Raw genomic sequence first — 23,603 nt, 5'->3', positions numbered from 1 at the left:
ATACTGCCACCATCTCCTTTAGGAGTTTGGTTGTATATTATCCTGGAGTGGCATATGAAAAACTTATTTATTTAAACCTCTAACAATGACTTTTTTTTTTTTTTTTTTTAAATAGATAGGGTCTCAGTCTGTGGCTCAGGCTGGAGTGCAGTGACGCAATCATACCTCATTGCAGCCTCGAACTCCTAGATTTCAGGCCGTCCTCTTGCGTCAGCTTTTCAAGTAGCTGAGACTGCAGGTGTGCAGCCACCACACTTGGTTAAATTTTTTTTTTTTTTTTTTTTTTTTTGTAGAGATGGGGTCTCACTGTGTTGCACGGGTTGGTCTCGTACTGCTGGCCTCAAGTGATCCTCCCACCTCCACCCCCCAAAATGCTGGGATTATAGGTGTGAGCCACTGTGTTTGGCCAACAATAATTTATTAAATAACTATTTGTAAAGGATAGGGGAGTGGTAGGAAGAGAAATAAGATTTCTGTTTTTGTGCTTATAGAGCTTATTTTATTTTTATTTTTATTTATTTATTTATTTTTTTTGAGACAGAGTCTTACTCTGTTGCCCAGGCTAGAATGCCGTGGCATCAGCCTAGCTCACAGCAACCTCAAACTCCTGGGCTCAAGCAATCCTCTTGCCTCAGCCTCCTGAATAGCTGGGATTACGGCATGTGCCACCATGCCCGGCTAATTTTTTCTATATATATTTTTTTAGTTGTCCATATAATTTCTTTCTATTTTCAGTAGAGATGGGGGTCTCGCTCTTGCTCAGGCTGGTCTTGAACTCCTGACCTCAAGCGATCCTCCTGCCTCAACCTCCCAGAGTGCTAGGATTACGGGCGTGAGCCACTGCACCTGGCCGAGCTTTGTTCAGTTTAGCTATTTGAGACTATTTTCTGGTTCAGCATATTGCTGTAATGATTAAATGTATTTTTGGCATTATGGATGTCTTTAAGTTTATAGTAAATTGACCAGCATGTTGTATTTTTTTCTTTACTTAAGTACAAATTAAACATTTCCTAAGTAGCAATTTTAATTTGATAGACCTCTCTACTTCCTGAGATAATTGAGAAATAGGCCAAATTAATATTTATTTGAATATCTTAGGTTTGTTGCTTTATTTCACATAATACCTATTCTACCTAACAAAAGCAATTAATTTGAGTGCTTGATGCCAAAGAAAATTCTAAAAGATCTGAATTTTTTTCCTTGGATTCTACAAAGTAGCTACCATGAGATCTTCTTTAAGCCAAAGCAGCATTGCGGCTTACAGAGCGCTTTTTGTTTAATGGTCTGTGTTAGAGCCGTATTGCATGATGGCTTCCAACTGGCAGGGATACCATTCTGAAAAGGGTTTGGTGTTATATACTTCTTAGAGCGAGTTCTCCATTTCTAATTAAGGCATACATCTGGAGTTGCCCAAGAAAAATTAGTGCAGTTAGCCTTGAAAGTGTTATGTGTGACTTTTTTGCTTCAGACCATCTTTTAAATAACCAGACACATGGTGTCGAATGTGTTTGACTTCTCTTGCCTTCCTCCCCACAGAGTATCTCCCTTATTCATGTTGCACTTCGTAGAAGGCTTACCGCACAATGTCCTGCAGCGCTACGAGTTTCATTTTGAAGACTGTCTTTATCATATAACTTCTGTAATTCAGTACGAAGCAAATAATCATTTTATAACATGGAGTTTAGATGCTGATGGTAAGTGTTTAAAGGTTTTCTTCTATGATAATAGGCATGGAAACTAAAGGCTAGTTTTTTTTGTGTTTTTTTTTTAATGACAAACTTTGCCTTGGCTCTTTTTCTATTTTTGCCTTTGCCTTTAATTTTCCTCCCCTTACCCCTCCTATGAAAACTTTGGTGGTTCTAGTATGCTTCCTAACTTTTTCCTTTGCTTATATCATGTATTATGGGTATATATGTGCACATGTGAAATTTCTTTTTTAGAGAAAGGGTGAGATTATATACTACTGTTTATTTACAGTTTGCTTTTTCCCCACTTAGCATTTTTGCTTTTATTTTTTAAACATCTATTTCTAAGACTATTAAACATTAGACTGTTGCAGCCCTTCTGTCATTGTGAAATAGAATATCTGAAATCCATAGTTCCCTGATAGCTGCAGTCAAGGGTAAAGGCTTTATTTAAATAAACTCCCAGTAGAAGGCTAAATAAGTATAGTTTGTGAATTTGGGGGATTTTTGCCTTTCATTTGTCTAATGTGGTTAATACTGAGTTTGTTTTCCTCACAGTGTTCATTTTGTCTTGGATAAGGTAACTCAGTCCCCTTAAGATGTTATATCAGGCCACCATTGGTAGGGTGGCCTTGATGTAACCATTTTCTATTATTAGGACACTTTACATATTTGGTATTTTTCTCCTGGGGATGGTTTGGATGCATGACACAAACTGTATTATAAAAGTGCTTTGTAAACTAAAACTTGCATTAGAAATGTAATTATGACCTTAAAGTTTTACCTTGTTTCAGAATTTGAGCGGAAGTATTTCTCAATAACATAAGCCAACTTATTTTAACTTCTATTGCAGTCCAAGGAATGAAGGATCCATTTCAAGTGCAGCATGGTTTCCAACCCTGACAGGATATAAGAATCATTTGGTTAGCTTATTAAAAAAATCTTAGGGATTGGCCCAAATATCAATATTATTTTAAAAGCTCCTCACATGATTGTAATGTGATTTTAATGTGCTCACATGGTAGGGAAACCACATAGGCAAACAAAATATTCTCAGAGTTTTAATAAGTGTAAAATGAAAGTAGGTTGAGGTAGTTGAAAGGGTGTATACGCATAAACCACATACTCAGTGGGGTTTTCTTGTTTGTATATATGTGGGGAAGATTAGCAGATTTCTGAATATATTGTTTTCCTTTTTGTAACTTAACTATCAGAGAATTTATACTTCTGTTATGTGACTTGTGCTCTAATTTGTTTAAATCAGCTATTTTAATAAATATTCTAATCTCATTTTTAATTTTTCCCTTTGGGGGATTTTTAAAAAATCTGTTTGATCTTAGACCTTTGGGGCTTGTTCTCAGTCACTAATGAAACCCCAGTTGGCCAGTCTATTTAGCAAGTAAATTGGCCTGAAGCAGCAGCTGAGGAAAATCTTTTCTCCTTTTCTGACCGTCTCTATTCCTCAAGATTAGTTCCTTATAGGAAACCTTTGAAGCCGGTGGCACAGTCCTCTTTTTTCCTCACAATATTAAGATAATGTCTTTCTCAGCATTAAAAAATGCATATGATAGTTATGTCACACCTATGTGAACTATGGATTTTTTGTGGGTGCTTTTAGAAATCTTTTTTCAAAAAGGATAGATGCGCATGTATAAGGAAAAGGGAAGCTTAGTGCACTTTTAATATTTAATATTGTTTCTAAACATAATTTTACAACATTGAAGAATACTATGTTGGTTGTCACTTCTATACTGCTAAAACAGTGTTTTCTAAAATAACATATTCCCTAGAAAAAATAATAGTGGTTCGGATGCTCACTATTTTAATCGAAAGCATAGAAAACGTTTTATAGTGAGTAATTATGGTGTTTGACATGATTTATTAATTTATCACATTTGGTTTCATAGAAATAGAGTAAGCTACCCATTTACCGTGCCTCAATTCTGTGACATACTTTTTAAAAATCTGTTTCTGTTTCAGAGATATATAGATATAGAAGTATGGATTTTTTTGAAAAGTCAGTAATAAAAGCACAGATAATTATTGATGCTTTAAAAGCTATTACTCATCGAGGCCTATGGTTAGATTTTCCCAAATTATCACATGGTAATAAGTAAAATATAAACAAATATATCTTCCCTTAACCCCACACCACCTAACAGCATCTAGCCACCTTCCTTTACTTCTCAGCCATTCTTTATATTTTTTATTGTGGTAAAATATATATAAAATTTAACATTTTTAAGTGTGTAATTCATTGGCCTTGAATACATTCACAATGTTGTGCAAAACCGCCACCGTCCAATTCCAGAGCTTTTTCATCATCCCAACAGAAACTTTACTCATTAAACAATAACTTTCCACCCTTCCCCTTAAACCCTAGTAACCACTACTCTACTTTCTCTCTTTTTGAATCTGCCTAGTCTAGATACCTCATATAAGTGATCATACACTATTTGTCCTTTGGTGTCTGACATATTTTCAAGGTTCATCCATGGTATAGCATGTAGCAGAATTTCATTCCTTTTTAAGGCTGAATAATATTTCATTGTATGTGTTATCCATTCATCTGTTAATGGACATTTGGGTTGTTCTTTTAGCTATTGTGAATAATGCTGCTATGAACATTGGTGGACAAACATATTTGAGTCCCTGTTTTCAGTTCTTTGTGGTATATACCCACTACAAGTGGAATTGCTGGATCTTACAGAATTCTGTGTTTAACTTTTGGAGGAACTGCCAGACTGTTTCCACAGTAGCTTTACGATTTTACATTCCCACCAGCGATACACAAGGATTCCAGTTTCTCCACGTCCTCACCAACGTGTTATTTTCTGGTTCTTTTGATAATAGCTATCCTAATGGCTGTCTTTTTTTAAAAAAAGCAATGATTTAAACAGGATACCTTCTTACTCTTAATTCACACCTTAGTCCACTACATAATGACTCCTATTCTTACTATACCACTGAAATTATGTGGGCACAGATACCTGCGAGTGACCACGCTGCCATAAATAATGGACTCTTCACAGTTCTTAAGTATTTGATACTGTAGACTACTCTTAGTCCTTAAATTTTTCCTTTGACAGCCATTACCTCACTCCCACTTGAAAAATACAAAAACAGAAGCTGAGAGATAAATTGAGAATTAAAACGAATGTTGGTCCTTGAGGTATCAAGCTTCATTTATCTTGACATATGGAACAACTTACTCTGTTTTTTTCTGATGTTGTTGGATCAATTAGGTGATACTATATTCTAGGTCCCAAAAGATAAATATACTGCCTTGATTTCTGTAGGTATTATAGGAAAGAGTGTAAACTATCCAGAAAAGTGCCTCAATTTTTCAAATTTCTGAATATATGCTAGTCCGTAACTTTTGTTATCCAAATAAGGACTTCAACATTTGGGAGAGAAAGATGGAGACAGGACAAGGCCATGTATTAAAGTGTTCTCCTTTGGTGGGGATTCAGTGCTATAGCAGTTAAAGAGGCCAGAACAAAGTTAACCTAGGATGGTGGTTTTTGAATGTCTAACCTCCTTCACTTTCTTTCCCATCCCCAGGAAGTTGGCTGGAAAGTGATGACTTAAAAGGCCCATGTTCTGAAAGGCATGAGAACTTTGAAGTTCCTGCTTCAGAGATACATATTGTTATTTGGGAAAGAAAAACATCTCAAGTGACAGATAAAGAAGCTGCTTGCCTCCTGCTTAAAAAGACTAATGATCAACATGATTTTGGTAATGAGAAACCAGAATCTCCAGCATTGTGTTCTATGGGTGATGCTGCCTCAGCGGAAACAGCCCCAGGAACTCACCCTGCAAATATGTCAGTTGCTCCTCATGCTCATCCACAGGCCAAAGCCGTAGCTCGTGGAGATCATTTACTTTCAGGCCCAAAAGGTTTGGTTGACAGTACTATTTTATCCTTGACACTTGAAGAAACTGTCCGGCAAACTGCCTCAGTTTTTCAGTTTAACTCTGAAGCTTTCCTGTTAGCAAGTAAACCTGTGGCAGAAAATATAGGAATTGTCAAAACAAATACTTCTCAGGCACAAGAATCACTAATGCCTTTTTCAGTATCAGCTCCATGTAAAGAAAATCTTATCCAAGACCAATTAGTGGATCCAAACTTTCCATCTGAAGTTGTAAATACAAAGATGCAATCAATACAGCTGAATGTAGAAGATACTGTAAGTACTAAACCTGTGAATAGTACTCACATTGCTGGTCTTACACAGGGAGTGAAGTCAGTAGAAATTGAGAAGGACGCTCAGTTAAAACAATTGCTTACACCAAAAACTGAGACAGTAAAACCAGAACAAGTTATATCTCAAGTATCTCATTTGAAGAAAAAAGAAACTGCAGCAGATTCTCTAACCGTGACAGCTAAGTCCTTACAGACTCAGTCTGTGAAAGAAAATCAGAAGAAACCATTTGTGGGAAGTTGGGTTAAAGGCTTATTAAGCAGAGGTGCTTCTTTTATGCCACCTTGTGTTTCAGCTCATAATAGAAACACTCTAACTGATTTGCAGCCTTCAGTTAAAGGGGCCAATAATTTTGGTGGCTTTAAAACTAAAGGAGTAAAGCAGAAGGCTAGCCAGGTATCCAGGAAAGCTCATAGGGGTGCAAGTAAGCCTCCAGTTAGTGAGCCTCCGCCAGCTCCTCCGTCGTCAGGCAGCGCCGCTGCTCAGCCACACCTGAGTGCCAGCGCTGCCGCAGCAGTTGTGAAGGGCGAAAATGCCTCACCCGGAGCTCACCTCAACCACAATTCTCATGGAAATGAAAATGATGTTTCTTCAGCAAACCATGGAGACTCAGTTGAGGGTCAGATTCATAAACTCCGCCTAAAACTTCTTAAAAAACTAAAGGCAAAAAAGAGGAAATTAGCTGCTCTTACGTCTTCCCACCAAAGTGGAAAACTTCCAAGTGAAAGTTTAGAACACGTGCCCCAGGGTGGGTCTCCAAATGATTGTGAGTCGTTAGAAGACTTGTTAAATGAACTACAATATCAAATTGACATTGCAGATAAGAAGTCTGGATGCACCACTGTTTCTGCTGTTTCTCCATACAATAGTCAAACTCATGAAGAAATTTTAGCAGAATTATTATCTCCTACATCTGTTGTTTCAACAGAACTCTCAGAAAATGGGGAAGCTGACTTTAGGTATTTGGAAATGGGAGATAACCATATACCTGCTCCAGTACCTGGTGAATTAAATGATATTTCCCAGAACACATATCTGGGACAGGACCATAATTATTGCAGCCCCACCAAGAAAAATGCATGTGAAGGTCAGCCAAACTCCCTAACAAATAATGCCTGCGTTAGAACGTTAAACTTGGAGAGTCCCATGAAGACTGATATTTTTGATGAGTTTTTTTCCACCTCAGCATTAAATTCTTTAGCAAATGACACGTTAGACTTACCTCATTTTGATGAATATCTGTTTGAGAATTATTGAATGCTTATTAACTCTTTAATATTTATTATTACTCTTAGAAAAGCTGTGTTTTCAGGTAATGTTTATACACTGGCTTTGTGTTAATAGCCATGAACAAAATATAAGCAACTGAAGATTTTACCTTTGGTTGTGCCCACGAAGCATGTAATTTGTTTTACAAATTAAAATAATCAGGAATGTGTTCTCCTGTGGGTTTCATTTTGTACTTGTAAGAGAATGAGGATTTCAAAATGTTTTTAAAAGATGGAAAGTGTTATCTCATTTCTGGCAGTTGTACAGTTGGGTGCATTAAATTACCAGATTTGAAATTTTGGTTATGTTCAAGAGTTTATATAAACTTAAGTTGTTGTATACAGTATATGAATGCCTGATGGTTTTCCTCACGGTTGTGTGGTCTCATGTGAGATGCCAAGCCTGTTTCTTACACAAATAGAGTGCTGTAGAATGTCAGCTTCCCCCCATACCACTTGTATCCTTTGTCTCTCCTTACTAAAGGATGGCAGGAAACCTTATTACTAGAACTTTGAGTAATGTTAAGTGATCAATAAGTGATTTTTAATAGGAAAAATTAATCTATTTTCACAATGATGTGCAAAAAGTTTACATGTTATCACTATCATGGGTACCGTATTTCTCCCCAAGACATTCTATAACCAAAGTGACCTCATTTAACAGTCCTGTTTTGGGAGAGTATAATAACCAGTGCTTATAAGGCTTGCTATATGTTGGGTTCTGTTATATATATGAGACAGGTGTTAATGCATTTAAACCTTAACATTCCTGTGAGTGAGATACTTTTTACCACATTTTGCAGGTAAGAAAACAGTGCACAGCTATTAAGTTGTAGAGCTGAGATTGAGTAGAGTGGTTACTATAGCAATTAGAAGTGCTGAGCTTATCAATATATGTTCTACTTCTCAGGCTTTATTTAAAGTTTGAATACCCAAACAGCATTACTGCTGTAGTGATTTGAGTTAACAGTAGTTACTGAGGTTTAAGGGTGGCAGTCAGTGGTCTTAGGGTAAAATACTTTACCCAGGGACTCAGTACTTTATAATTTATTTGCCAAATTTACTCCTAAACCTCCTTTTTTTTCTGTTTGCAAAAGTAGTGCAATTTATTGTAAAGAAAAGCTGAGAAAAGGGAAACACCAAGAAGAATTTTGATCATCCATTTTAATCTTAGTGGTAACTACTGCAAACATTTTCATATTTATGCATATAGACTTTAAATAAAAGTGATATCCTCTTATACCTATTTCTATGATCTGTTTTTACTTAATGTTTAATGAGAATTTTTCATTTCATAGTTTTTGACAATGCTTTGAATAGTTACAGCATACTACATTGTATGGATAACCATTGTTTCACTGGTCTTTTTAGATTCCGAGATGATTTGTATTATTTGGCTATTGTTAATTGCACAGCAGCAGTTATCCTGTTTATAAATTTTTGCACAGATCCAAGTTTTATTTTCTAGGTGTGGAATTGGTTGGTAAGAGGATGGAATGCTTTAAGTTTTAAATGATTGTATGATTGGCTTCCCTGGACCCTCAACAACACTAGGTATTAATAGTAACCTTGGTCGGCGGGGACCATCCTTTGCTGTATTTGTTTATATTTCCATGATGATTAGTGAGGCCGAACATTTTCTTTTTTTTTTTTTTTTTTGAGACAGAGTCTCACTTTGTTGCCCAGGCTAGAGTGAGTGCCGTGGCGTCAGCCTAGCTCACAGCAACCTCAAACTCCTGGGCTCAAGCGATCCTCATGCCTCAGCCTCCCGAGTAGCTGGGACTACAGGCATGCGCCACTATGCCCGGCTAATTTTTCTATATATATATTTTTAGTTGTCCATATAATTTCTTTCTATTTTTAGTAGAGACGGGGTCTCGCTCTTGCTCAGGCTGGTCTCGAACTCCTGACCTTGAGCGATCCACCCGCCTCGGCCTCCCAGAGTGCTAGGATTACAGGCATGAGCCACCGCGCCCGGCCTAGGCCGAACATTTTCTGTAACTATTGCCCAGTTGGAAGAATTGCTTGTCTGTCTTTGCTTGTTACTAACCCATCCAGCAAGTATTTCTAGATTACTGTTAAGGGCTAAGCCTGAGAATAGAAGGAAATTCTTGTCCTTTAGAGTTTGCCTTCTAAACAAGGAGATAGATAGTTAGTAGTAGGTGGTAATAGAAGATACATACAGTTAATTCTTGTAATTTTCAATAGTTAGGGACTATAAAGTTGCCATGAACACTGAATTAGCAAATACTGAAATAATGCTCCTGGGGAAATACAGGATTACGTTCCTAACTAGCCTATGGTCACAACAGTTTTGTCACCCAATCGATATATGACCTTGTATTTTGTTTCTATTTAAAGATGCCTTAATCTATTGATTCATTACATTAACATGACCAGCAGGCCTGTAACTTGGGCCTAAATGAAGCTTATCTAACACAGTTTTCTCCCTAAGGCACATCCCAGCCTCCTGTGCTTAGGAACACTAGACAGCACTGCAGCACTGCACTTTCAAACAGTGAAATAAAAAAGCAAAAATACAAGAAATAGAAACGGCTGTTTTCAGTAGGAGAGCTGAAAGAAGAAGGTGGACTTGTTTGACCTCAGCTGGGAAGGTGCCTGTCAGGTGACTCAAATTTTTCAATGCGTGTCCACGCATGACCACTGCACTACAAGTATTGATTTTTTGGGTGACAAATAGCAAGTAGGTGAATCAGCAAACATGGAATCTGAATGAGGATTAACTGGATCACGTCAGATGGTACTAAACACTATGGAGAAAAACTGGATGAGTGGGAAGAACTATAGTAGACTGGGTGGACTTGGAAGGTTTCTTGGAGGTGAGTGACATTTCAACGAGCCTTCCATGAAGTTAGGGTGTTAGCCACATGACTGGAGGAGGAGCATTCCAGGAAGAGCAAAAGTCATGATAACAAGTGTGTTTGGCATGTGTCTTAAGTCTGTTTCAGCGGCTGTAACAAATAACTTAGACTGGATTAGTAAGAAATTTATTTTTCACAGTTCTGGCAGCCAGGAAGTCCAAGATCAAGGCACCAGCAGATTGGGTGTCTGGTGAAGGCTCACTCTGATTCATAGGTGGCACCTCTCGCTGTGTCCTCACGTGGTGGAACAAGGGTGGGGGCACTCCCTTCAACCTCTTATGAGGGCACTAACCCCATCCATGAAGGCGGAGCTGTCATGACTTAATCAACTCCCCAAAGGCCTCGCCTCAACACCATTGCACTGGGGATTTAGGTTTCGGCATATGAATTGCGGGGGCGGGGTGGGGACGACACGTTCAGACCATAGCACCATGACAGGAAGAGACTAGCGTGGCCGAGCAGGGGAAGGAGAGTTGAAACATGAGTAAACGGATTGGCAGGCACCAGGTCTAGTATGGCTTCCTGGGCCATGTTGAAGACATCTGTTTTGAGAATAGGAAGCCACGGGAAGGATTCGGGCAAGAGGGTAACATCTGGTCTGGGTTTTAAAAGGATCACTGAAGTGTAAAGAATGACTACAGAGGTCTAGTCTATTACACTCTCCTCAGTTTAGGTGATGACCATGAAGGTGTTCAAAAGTAGATTACTGTTGGATTTCAAAGGTAGCTACAACAGGATGTGTTGATAGGTTGGATGGGTAGAGGACGAGTTAAAGATGAACTCCAGGGGGGTTTGCCTGAGCAAATGGGTTGTGCTGTTTACTGAGATGGGACAGACTTGGGAAGGAAAGAATTAAAGGGGGTAAGCTAGTTCAGTTTGGGATGTAAGTGTAAGATTCCTATTAAACTTCCAAGTGGAGATAATTTACTAGAAAATGGATCTGTAACGTTGGAGCCCAGGAGAGGCAGACACTGGAGATACTCATTTGGGAATTATGAATACCTGGATCATATTTAACACCATGATAAAGGGTGGAGTCATTTAGGGAGTTACAACAGCTCTTGGAAACAGAAGGGGCAGTAGGAGGAAAACCAGATGAGTGTGGTGCTCTGAAAATCAAAGAATACTTTTTTTTTCCCCCTTAAGAAGGGATGATTATTTGCCAGATCCTGCTGACAAGAAAAGTAATATGGGAATCCACCATTGGCTTTGGCAGTAGGGAAGTCCTTGGTAATTCAATGGACAGGTCAGTAGAGCTGGGAGAACAAGTGTGAGTGAGCTGCAGAGGGGATGGTGAGGAAGTGGAGCTGTGGACCCACTCCTGGGCAACATTTTCTGGTGCCTGGTGGGGGAAGGAGAGGTCAAGGTTTTTGATACTGTTTAAGATGAGAGAGGTCATAGTATGTTTATGGGTGGACCTGAACGTTCCATGGAGAGACATGAATGGATGTTGTAGATGAGAGAAGGGGCAGTTGTAGGAGCAAATTTCTCCAGGGACAGGATCCAGTGTGTAACAGGAGGAGGGTGTGACCTTAAGAGCTAGAAGAATTCATCATTTTAATCCGAGGGAAGACAAAGTGTATAGATACAGATGTTAGATTTGGTGATAGAATAACAAAGGTCTCTTCTGATTATTTTCTCAGGAAAATAAATAGATCATCAGATGAGGATGTGAGGGGAGGAGGAATTGAAGACTGAGCAAGAGAGGTGGGAAATATAGGTCTCGGGGCATGGAGAGCTAATGGAACAGGGACATGCAGTGGGCTTGCTAGGCTGTGCTGAGAGCCTGCCAGAGGCTTATGGTCGTAACTGTAACCGAGATCAGCTAAGACGGTGGTTTATTTTCTCCAATCATGTTTAGCTGCTCAGTAAGTGGGAAGTTGGATTCAGCCAAAGTAGAAGAATTGTCAGGCAAACAGGACAGAGATAAGAGGAAAAAGGAATTACGGTTTTCTGCAAAGGTAATGATTGTAGGGATGGATAAGGAGGGAGGGAAGTAGGGACATAAGACAAGTGGTGGGTAGTCTGTTAAAAAGTGGTGGCAGTGTTTGTTCTGGTATGTGGCCTTTCCTCCCTCCCCCACCAGCCTTGCCCCTTGGGAAGCAGCTGGGGTGGGGTCCCTGGGCCTTCCCCTGTCCCCTCTCTCTCCCTGTTGGTTGTCACTCCAGGTGGCTGCATTTCTTTTTAATGTTGCACTAAAGGTTTTTTAAATAAAATTTTTTAAAAAGGGAGGGGGGAAGTGGTGGCAGGCAAGGCATGGCAACTCACACCTGTAATCCCAGCACTTTGAGAGGCCGAGATGGGAAGATTGCTTGAGCCCAGGAATGTGAGGCTGCAACGAGCTGTGATCATGCCACTGCACTCCAGCCTGGGCCAGACCCCATCTCTAACAACAACAGCAACAACAACAACAACAACAACAAAGTGGGGGCAGATCTCAAGGGATCAGAGGAGGGCTCAAAGAATGCCAGAGTGGACTTGTGGAAGTAAGCCGGTTAGAAAGTGCTGTGCTTGAAAATGAAGCTTCTGGAGATAGCACAGTTACTGGTGATGACAAAGTCTGAAGTATGAAAGTGCAAGGCCAAAGTTAGGTAAGTTCATGAAAAGTGAGGCAACAGAGGAACTGAGGGGCTGGGATGGTACACGGATTGTCCCTGTGGAGGGCAAGCTAGGAAGAGGATGCTATGGGAGTTCATGGCAGGAGAGGTCGAAGCAATCTGGTGGATTAGAGGAAGCATCCCGAAGTGACATGACACTAATGCCTTCATTCTGAGTAGGTTGCAGAGGCAACCCCTCACGTGGGCACGCCTGCCATGTGTAGTGTCACCCACAGTTCATGGCTCTGAACAGGCCTGCTCAATGAATGTATCTAGGACTCTGTCTCTCTGGCCCTTTTAGCTTTGTTAGGTAAAATTTACAGAGGCCACTGGACTAAGCTCCTGCTTAGTCCAAACAGACCAGACCAGAATGGAGTCACTCGTGCTAGGTGCCACATAATCAAACTGAACTTTAAAACAAGCCAGTTTTTCAAACAAAACAAAAAGATTCACAGCAACCAATTAGAAGGGGCCCAGTCCACGCGAGCCGGCATGGTAAGGCCCCTCTGCTTTAATTCTGTAAGGAAAGGAACTTTGGAATGACGGGTTTCCTCTCCTTCCTTGTTTCTGCTTTCTTCAGCCTTTTCCTCCTATATAGCTCTTCTGCTCAGCCCATTGGAGCGCCCTTCTACTCAGATGGGATGCTGCCGATTCATGTATCACTGATAAAAGCCAATTGAATCATTAAAACTCAATTTTTTGAAATTTTGTTTTTTGACAGCTTTTCAAGGCCAGACTTCCACACCCCTGCTTCCTCAGTAGTGCACCCTTAGGGAGCCCCTGAAGCAGCAGGGGGGCTGAAAGGCACATTAGGACGCTTCCAAAGCAGCACATCTGTGGAAGGCACCGATGAACTTTTGCAAGATAGCAGAGTACTGACGTGACCAATAAATCTGGTATCGGAGAAGTTTAAAATAAGCAGCTGATTAAATATAACCACAGAAGCAAGAGATCATAGGGAGAAAAGGAATCCCATGAAATACTTTAAATCTTAAAATGAGAATGCATTTCCTGCTTAGTTATTGCAGGCACTCAATAGCTTGGTAAAGTACCCTTCTTGCCAGCTTTCTCTTTATTACAGCCTTCCCACTGGGCTGGGAGGCAGATATTATCTAAATATACTGAGGAGGTTCAAGTGTCTCTACAACTCTCACCTGATACTTAATGCTCCCCTCAGCCCTAAGGCAATGTAAACCAGGCCTACTCAGCAGGATGGCAAAATGCAGTTGTAAACTAATGTCCCACTGGCTAAGGATCTTGTGGTGTAAAGAATCCCTGCTTGGGGCCAGGCTCAATTCCTCATGCCTGAAATCCCAGCACTCTGGGAGGCTGAAGTGGGAGGATCCCTTGAGGCCAAGAGTTCAAGACCAGTCTGAGCAAGAGCAAGACCCCCAACTCTACAAAAAAAAAAAAAAATAGAAAAATTAGCCAGGTTGGTGACAGGTGCCTATATAGTCACAGCTACTCGGGAGGCTGAGGCAGGAAGATCTCTTGAGCCCAGGAATTTGAGGTTGCTGTGAGCTAGGCTGATGCCACGGCACTCTAGCCTGGACAACAGAGTGAGACTGTCTCAAAAAACAAACAAACAAACAAACAAACAAAAAGAAAAAACCCCTGTGCTTGGTAATTAATAGAGAAATTCTATATTTGAGACCTTAGTTCTATATGGGGTCTTATCCATGGCAGATTTTCACCCATGTAGTCTTTATCATAGTGAATTCCAGTGATCAGACCTGTACTCAAGTGTGAGTGAATATACTGTTCGATTAAGTCTAAATCATCATGCTCACACTGACACATATGATAATCTCAGTTTCTTACTAAGGTAATTGAAGATCTTATTTTGAAGTGTGTGTTAATTTACTTGTTTGGGAATAACTAGTTTATCATCTTTCACAGATAATTTTGTTTTATTTTTATTAAAAAGCGGTGAAAAATGGCTCAATTTCTATAAGAGATAACTAAAATATGGCAATTTTCTGGATGTCGTTAAAGTAACCCACAAAGAAAAACATATAAATTGATATCTGCCAATGGTGTCAATCCCCACAGAAGTGACCCTGAAAGGATCAATGTGTTAAAGTCATTGCATCCAGTCATTTCAGATTGTCACAATAAAGCATTAGGTGTTAAAACCTCAAGGCAGCTTTTTTTAGTCTCAAATTCTTTTTTTTTTTTTTTTTTTTGAGACAGAGTGTCGCTTTGTTGCCCGGGCTAGAGTGAATGCCGTGGCGTCAGCCTAGCTCACAGCAACCTCAAACTCCTGGGCTCAAGCGATCCTCCTGCCTCAGCCTCCCAAGTAGCTGGGACTACAGGCATGCACCACCATGCCCGGCTAATTTTTTCTATATATATTTTAGTTGGCCAGATAATTTCTTTCTATTTTTAGTAGAGACGAGGTCTCGCTCTTGCTCAGGCTGGTCTCGAACTCCTGACCTTGAGCGATCCACCCGCCTCGGCCTCCCAGAGTGCTAGGATTACAGGCGGTGAGCCACCGTGCCCAGCCTCAAATTCTTTATTATTAATTTTATTCTGGTTTTTTGTTACCTTAAAATCTTCTGTTTAGTAATTTTTCCATACCTAAACACTTTGGATTTGACATTCTTTGTGTCACTTATCAGTATTAAATAATTATAATACAAATGCAATACATTAAGTAAAAGCTGGGGCTTCAAAATCTGGGGCCAAGAACTTTGCTTCAGAGCCCTTGGACATTATAAACAAAATTTTATCTGTGAATATGCATATTTTAGGTCTTTGGCTTCCCATTTGGATTTTCACAGGGCTCCATGGACCCCTAAAGTAGTCTCATGGGAAGTTTGATTTAAATAAAGTTTAACTTAAAAAAAAAAAAGACTTTCTGCAGTTAGGTTCTAGGTTCAAGTAAAACTCATGGCAGAGAATCAACCACAAGTAAGCTAAGAGTATAGATAATTTATAATTTTTCTTATTTTTAGATTTCTTTAAGACACCTGCAGAGTTTGAACATCTATTAACAGGATTACCCAGCCTCTAAACATAGGCATCACCGTGGACACTTCCTTGCTATTTCAGTTCCCGAGTGTTGTCCAATCTTCCCTTGAATGGCACCTGTGCTGCCTTCTCTATACCCACCTTAGCCTGAGCCTCATGGCCTCTCCTTTGAAATATAATTGCCACTTAACTATTCTCTGATCTTTTATTTCCCCTACACTGTTACTAGACCAACCACCTAAATAGATTTCATTCTGTCCTGAAACAGAAACCCCTGAGAGTTACTTCCTTCCTTCAAAGCCCTTCCACAAGCTAAGGACATTTTCATTTTGTCTCGAATTTTCTCCAGCCTGGAATGCCTCTCGCCTATCCAGGTCTTTCAAGGTTGTTTCAAATACTCCATGAGAATAGTTTTAACTCCAGGCTATGTTGACCACCTCCTCTGCTGCCTGGGGATGTTTTCCTGTGGCTGTCTTGTTGACACTTCATCAAAATGTATTTTTATCTGACTGCCCATCTCTGCAAACCGTGCCCTGAGAAGGGGTTTGCATCTACACTGAGTATGTGCTATGTGGCAGGCCTGTGCAGGATGGCAAACATCGTGAATGAAGACCTGTCCCTACTCTGAAGAAGTTCGTACTCCAGTGTAGGCAACAAGCAACTCACAGATTCAGGGGCGTGTGGTGATTGCATAGAGGAGGGGCGACTAAATCAGACTGAGGCAGCATCCAAGGAACCTTCCCTGAAAGGTCGACTCCCCAGCTGATGTTACCCAGGTGCATGGGGTAGAGGTGGGGAAGGGCACTTCAGGGAAAGGCATTTGGGGGAGGGGGTATATGGCAGCCAGGGCCATTCAGGGAGCCCTCCAGAACTGCATATACCGCATGAAGTTTTCATAAAGGAACATGGTACGAGATCATGCAAGCCCTTGTGTGTTTAGCTCAAGGATTTAAAATGTATCTTGAAGGAAATACCTTGGAGCCTAAAATGATCATTAATATTAATAACAGAAAATGGTCTCTGCCACTAAAGAGCTTGTATCCCAGGGTAAATGCATTTAGCTTCAAAGTGGAAGGGCATGCTTTCTAAGCCCTCATAATTTTAGCGGAAGCAAATATTATGCCCTTCATTTTGAAATTTTAGACTAGATTTGAACAATCTATAAATGATCTTATGACCTAATTTCCCCTTGTTTTGTTGTTTTGACTGTAAGTGTAGATGGGAAGTTTGGAATTTTGATGGGCATCAGAAAAGCCTAAATATTTTTGGGAGCTACTTGTTACACTGCCTGGAATTCCACCATAAATGCAATGGTGTGTCTCCTTTTTAAGGCTACTAAGTAAACAGTAGAGGATATTTTATTATCAATTATTTGATTAATAATTATCAACCAGCATTTGCCAAGGCATTTCCTTAAAGACAGTCTTGGTGACTCAGTTAACTATTCTTCTAGGTCTCTGGATTGTATCCAACATTAGATCCCAGAGACAAAGCACCTACAATATGACCTCAATCCTGGCAAAAATGAATTATATTTTCATGTAATTCTTTCTCTTTATTGAAGGTCTTATGTGAATCCTCTGCTTGAAAAATATATGTGTACTCTGTTAGCCAGAGTTGCAAATATATCATTGAAAATCTTCCAATAGTAACTCATACAAACAATGTCTGCTTGAGTTTAATTTCAGGGGTAATTCTGTCAGCAATCTAAGGTAAACATTAACGTCTTTCCCTAAATTCAATTGTCCAAAAGCTGTAACAGAATTAAACTGGATAGTTTCGTAAGCTTCCGCATACTTTTGAAGGACTCCTCTCTGCACGTTTTCATCTGGTAGGCTGCTCATCCTTTTGGAAGTAGATAAGGCAGTATTAAGTAACTACATTTGCTTTTTGGTGGTGGCAGATTTTTCTGAGAGAAGCCAACGGTATTTATTCATTCACCCGTCAATGCACAACTGGGTTGCTCTTTCGCCATTACAAAGACGGCTGCCTGTGAGCATTCTTGGTCAGGTCGCCTGAAGTTCACGTGCAAGTTCACCTTGGATAAATGGTACAGATAGAACTGCCAAGCCGCGGGCTGCCAGTCCAGACGCAGCGTCGCCCTTTGTCCTAGAAACGTGGTAGCGTCGTACTCGCAGTCGATTAAAAATCTCGCAGTTGCAGTTTTAAAATGAGCTCCGTTCCTGGAGATTGTCTCGGGAAAAGAAGCGCTGCCGTCCCTGGGTGGGCTCGAACCACCAACCTTTCGGTTAACAGCCGAACGCGCTAACCGATTGCGCCACAGAGACCCAGCTACTCGGACCGCGCTACGGTGCGTACAGATTTCCGCGGCGGCGGCGGCTCTGGCTCTCGCCACCCCGGGCGTCGCCACCCTGGGCACCGGCGCGGGGGCCGCGCGGCGCGCCGAGGAGGCTGTGGGCGCGGCCGAGGCTGCGGCGGCACCCGCGCGGGAGGAGAGAGTCCAAGCCCCCGGCCGCGCCTGGGGGGATGGGCGGAGCCGGGGGAGCCCGGGCGACTCCGGGCCTCCCTGGGGACAAAGCACGGCCCTCGTCGGTCTGCAGGCCCGCTCGGTTCTCCGGCGACGGCTGCATGCAGTGCGTGCGCTGCCGAAGGGACCGAGACCAGCAGGACGTGCCACCGCCAGCAGCGTGGTCCTCTGGGGAGAGCGTGCCTGGGGGATGAGGTCACAGACGACATACCACGCATCCTGGGAAGGGAGAACCGAGTGCTATGCAAGCTTAGAGAATGAAGGGTCACATCCGTTTAGATCCCAAACTTCAGGGCAATGTTCTCAACCTTTTTTCTGGGTGGTTGTTAGGGTTCCTTAGCCATTTTTTCCCCAGTCACCTCTCACCCCTATAAAATTTTAGTAACACACACTGTGTGTCTGTGTATGTACTGTATGTGCTTCTATGCCTTGTACATAAAAAGAGTAAGATTTTTGCCACCTCCTAAGAACCAATTTACATCCCCTTTGGGGGATGCGGCCTCCCTTGAGAATGCATGGTTTAGGGGCCGTATGGAGAAAGTGGCAATTAAGATATGCCTTTAACTTGGAAAAGGCCTCTGAAGGCTTCTCTCTTCCCTGGCTTCCGAATTTGATCCACTGAAAACCGGGCGGAGGGTAGGTTAGCATCGTGCCAGCACTTTCTCAAGGGTCAGAAAAGCACCTCCTGGCTTTAATTTTTTTTCTGGGCAGCCCAATCACGAGAGCTCACCTGGGGCCTCTCTCCTCTTCTTACGCCACAGAATGGGGAATTCACTTTGGTTTTCCGAGTAGTAAATCCAGTCCTGTGCGCTCTATGTTCCCGTTCTATTTCTGTGAGGGACCATTCTTTTTCTTCTCCTCCTCCTCCGCTTTCCTCTCCTCTTTCCTCCTCCTCCTTTTCTCTCTCTTTCTCCCTCCCTCTCATTCTTCTTTTCTCACCATTTTAGCCACTTTTTAAGTGCACAGTTCAGTGGCATTAACCACATTCATATTGCTATGCAACTATGCCTGCCTTCCGTTTCCAGAATCTCTTCATCTTCCCAAACTGAAACTTCCTACCTATTAAAAAGTAACTTCCTATTCCCCCTTCCCCTGTCCCCCAACAGCCACCATTCTATTTTCTGTCCCTGGATTTGACTACTCTAGGAACCTCATGTTAATGGCATCATACAATGTTTTGTCTGGCTTACTTCACTAAGCACAATGTTTTCAAGGTTCACCCATGTTGTAGCATGTGTTAGGATTGCCTTCCTTTTCAAGGCTGAATAATATTCCATTGTGAGTATATACTGAGTTTTGTTTATCCATTCATCCCTCATGAACACTTGGGTTGTGTCTACTTTTTGTCTAGTGTGAATAATGCTGCTATGAACATGAGTGTACAGATATCTGTTTGAGTCCCTGCTTTTAACTCTTTGCTGACTATACCCAGAACTGGAGTTGCTCAATCACATGGTTTTCCACCGTTGGCTGCATCATTTTACATTCACACCAAAAATGCACAAGGGTTCCAATTTCTCCTCATCTTTTTTTTTAATAGTAGCCATCCTAACGGGTATAAAGTGTTATCTCATTGTGGTTTTGCTTTGCATTTCCCTAATGATTAGTGATGTTGAGCATCTTTTCCAGACCCTTCTTTTGGATTTGGGTTCTATGGTTCTTCCTCTACTTGCTTCCTCCCACAAGAGACAGCTCTGCTTCAGTGAGGAGGAGGCTGGGACTGATGGAGATCACCCTCTGATCAAAGGCAGGGGGAAAGGGCTTAGGGGGGCTTGCAGAGTTGGGCCTGTGCCATGCAAGGAGAGGAGAAGAGGGAGGAATCTTTGAGTAGGACCATCTGGAGGTCTCATTGTAAGGAGGTCCTTGCTCATGTGTGCTGGACCAACTGGTGAAGAAGAAATTGATGGCCTCCACCTTGGAAAATTGGAACAGATAATGTCTTCCACATTGCAGGTTTAGAAGTTAACTTAATTATGCTGATTTAATGGAATTTTGGATGCATTTTCAGTTTCTTCTTAAGAATTGTGGGAATTTCTTTTTTATTTTATTTTTTTTGGAGACAGAGTCTCACTCTGTTGCCCGAGCTAGAGTGCTGTTGCATCAGCCTAGCTCACAGCAACCTCAAACTCCTGGGCTCAAGCAATCCTCCTGCCTCAGCCTCCCGAGTAGCTGGGACTACGCATGCCCGGCTAATTTTTTCTATATATATTTTTAGTTGTCCATATAATTTCTTTCTAATTTTTTAGTAGAGACGGGTCTCACTCTTGCTCAGGCTGGTGTCAAACCCTGACCTCCAGCAATCCTCCTGCCTCGGCCTCCCAGAGTGCTAGGATTACAGGCGTGAGCCACTGCGCTGGGCCTAGAATTGTGGGAATTTCTTAGGTGGATGTTTAAGTGATGATCTCCTTTTCTTGTGATTCCCTTTAAAAAAAAAAGAACAGTGAAATCTTTCAAATGTATAAGAAATAAAACTTTATTTTTCTATAACTCCATTAAATTTCTATTTTGATTCTCTATTCTTTTGCTACAAGAAACACAATGTCAGCCCATTCAAGATCCTCTTTGTGCCCCTCCCTGGAGTTGTTTCCAAGGCTTTCGAGGGAGGTTGTGCCCATCCAGTCCTTGAGCCACATGTGCACACTGGTTGCTTTGGAGGGAGTTTTGCTCCCATTGAAGGTCCGGGTGACTCTTCTGTGCCTCAATTGAGGGAAAGGAATCTCTTGGGAAGTTGGCATTGTTGCATTCGATATTCCATAAAGCCCTCCTGGGGATGGTCCCCTCTGCTTATGGGACTTCATGCTTCTCTGTCCTCATCAAGCTCTCTTTCCCTCTCCCATTTGCCCAGCTCTAGACTGTGAGATGTCTAAGTGTTACAATGTTTTAGAGGCACCTGTTAGCGTAGGTGGAAGGAAATAACCGTTAAGCATGTTCCTGATGCCTCCAAGCCCATCTGAAGGTCTAGGAATGTCTTTTCAGTCATACTTATTTGGAAATATTTTCTAATTTTCCCTATTAGTCCAAGCTCTGGGGTCTTTCTTTTTCCATGTTCATGGGGGTGCAATGGTTTTCTGAAAGGAGGATGGCATCACTAGGCCAATGATGCTTAAGTAATTATAGGTACTTATCAAACTATAAAACAGGCATTCCATAAACCAGAAAAAATACAACGTGATAGAAAAATTAATATTTAAAAGTCTTTTTACAATTCAACTAAAAACAAAACAAATAAAAACGAGGACATGAACAGAAAGTTTCCCAAAGAGAAAAATACATATGGTACAGTCATTGTGGAAAACAGGATGGTGGTTCCTAAAAATATAAAAAATAGAACTACCATATGATGCAACAATCCCACTACTGGGTGTATCTAAGGAAATGAAATCAGCGTGTTGAAGAGATATCTGCACTCTCGTGTTCATTCCAGCACTATTCACAATCGCCAAGTTATGGAATCAGCCTAAGCATCCATCAACAGATGAATGGATAGAGAAAATGCGGTATATAGACCCAACGAAATACTATTTAGTCTTAAAAAATGAGGAAATCCCGTCACTTGCAACAACACGGATGAACCTGGAGAACATACTAAGTGAAATAAACCTGGGATGGAAACACAAATGCTACATGATCTCACTTAAGTGTGGAATCTGAAAAAGTCAAACTTAAAAAAAAAACATCAAGCAGAGAATAGAATGGTGGTTACCAGGTGCTGTGGGTAGTGACAGGGGTGTAGGGGGAGAGGATGGGGAGATGTTGGTCAAAAGGTACAACATTTCAGTTAGATGGGAGGGATAAGTTCTGGAGAGCCACGGTACAGCGTGGTGACTGTAGTTAATGATACTGTATTGCATACTTAAAAATTGCTGAGAGAATAGGTCTTAAATGTTCTTACCAAAAAAATGTAAGTTTGTGAGTTGATGGATATGTTAAATAGCTTGATTTAATAATTTTGAAATATATACCTATATCAAAACATCATACTGTACACCATTAACATATACAATTTTTGTCAATTAAAAATGCCCATGAGAGCGGGGCATGGCGGCTCATGCCTGTAATCCCAGTGACTCAGGAGGCTGAGACAGGAGGGCTGCTTGAGCCCAGGTGTTCTAAGTTACAGTGAGCTATGATCGGGCCACTGCACTCCAGCCTGGATGACAAAGCAAGACCCTGTCTCTGGAAAAAGAGAAAATGCAACTGACTAATATAGTCATAAAAGTTTAGCCTCACTAGTAATCAAAATCAAAATTAAATGAAATAAAAATTTTCCTTTCCCCAAATGGCAAAGGAGAAAAAGAGATGATACTAAAATGCTATCAAGGGTGTAATGAGAAGGCCACTCATACAGGACTGATGAGAGTAAAATTGGTATATTATTTCTGGATAGCAGTCTGGTAATAAAAACATTAAACAATGTGTATGCTCTCTCATTTTAGAAATTCTATGTTAGAAATCCATCCTAAGAAAATAACCAGGGGTGTGACCAAAGTTTTAAGTATATCATCACAGTATTATTTATAGTAGTAATAAGTAGGAAACAAACTAAATGTCCAGCAACAGAAGAAAATGATAAACAAATTGTGGTATATTTAGGAAATAGAATATATTAATTATGTAGACATAAAAAATAATATTTTCAAAGAATATTTAAAAACATGTGGTTATGATAACATGTTAAGTAAAAGAAGGTAGGATACAGGACCATATAACCATAAAAATAATATTTTTAAAGAATAACAACATGGTTGTGATAAAATGTTAAGTTCAAAGGTAAGATGGAGAATGGAGAACTGTATAATCATGACAATTCATAGTTGCATAGTTCTTTCTATACACCGGTGCTGTTAGAGCACTTTATACCTCATTTAAGCTCATAGCAACCCTCTGCAGCAGATACTATTATTCCAATGTTACAGATAAGGGAGCCAGTACAGACAGCACTTTGTTCAAGGTCACAGCGCTAGTGTGCGTCAGGTTCAGGGTCAGTTTCAGACCTGGGGGTTAGGGGGTGGAGTCAGGCTCCAGAGACCTTGCTTGTAACTGGACCCACACAGCCTCTCACCTGTATATCGGAGTGAGCCCCAATTGGGGGAGGGGGCGGTGCTGCACACATGTGTAGTATTTGGAAAATTTTCTGAAATATTATTAGTGGTTATCTCGGGGGGGGGGGGGGTGATTTTTATTTTCTTCTTTACCCCTTTCCAGTATTTTCTCAAGCGTTTGCAGAAGGCAGCCCTTTGCTGCGGCCGGGGTTGAGAGGCAGCAGCAGTTTCCCTAAAGTACAGATAGAGGGTGGTAGGAGGTTATGCTCGCCGGAGCTTCTCTGTCTGGGGCAGAGGAGTGCCCGCGTGCGAGGCGGTGACCTTGCGGGTCCAGCGTGTGCACACGGGGGGCTTTGCCACCCACAGTGGAACTGTCACGCCGGTCTCTCTTCTCCAACTCTTTCACCCACCTGAGAAAAGGGTGTCTGTGGAACATGCGCCCACTCCTCTGGGGAATTTTACA

The 23,603-nt window shown here is 41.2% G+C and overlaps 1 protein-coding gene and 1 non-coding gene across 3 annotated transcripts in view; one reads left to right on the top strand and one right to left on the bottom strand.

Moving 5' to 3' along the window:
- USPL1 (ubiquitin specific peptidase like 1) overlaps window positions 1-7,327 on the top strand; it is a 34,920-nt gene extending 27,593 nt beyond the window's left edge. For both annotated transcript variants that reach the window (XM_069467388.1, XM_069467387.1), the window contains exons 7-8: window positions 1,537-1,694; window positions 5,250-7,327. In XM_069467388.1, coding sequence (XP_069323489.1) covers window positions 1,537-1,694; window positions 5,250-7,147 — 2,056 coding nt within the window. In that variant the 3' untranslated portion in view covers window positions 7,148-7,327. The remainder of the gene's footprint in view (window positions 1-1,536; window positions 1,695-5,249) is intronic.
- Window positions 7,328-17,824: 10,497 nt separating this feature from the next.
- TRNAN-GUU (transfer RNA asparagine (anticodon GUU)) lies at window positions 17,825-17,898 on the bottom strand. Its single transcript has one exon. It is a non-coding gene; the product is annotated as a tRNA-Asn (tRNA).
- Between the last annotated feature and the right edge of the window lie 5,705 nt (window positions 17,899-23,603).

The sequence above is a fragment of the Eulemur rufifrons genome, chromosome 4 (assembly GCF_041146395.1).
Source record: "Eulemur rufifrons isolate Redbay chromosome 4, OSU_ERuf_1, whole genome shotgun sequence".
Classification (NCBI taxonomy): domain Eukaryota; kingdom Metazoa; phylum Chordata; class Mammalia; order Primates; family Lemuridae; genus Eulemur; species Eulemur rufifrons.
The sequence above is the reverse complement of the archived record's forward strand: the minus strand, read 5'-3'. Positions and strand labels throughout refer to the sequence as shown.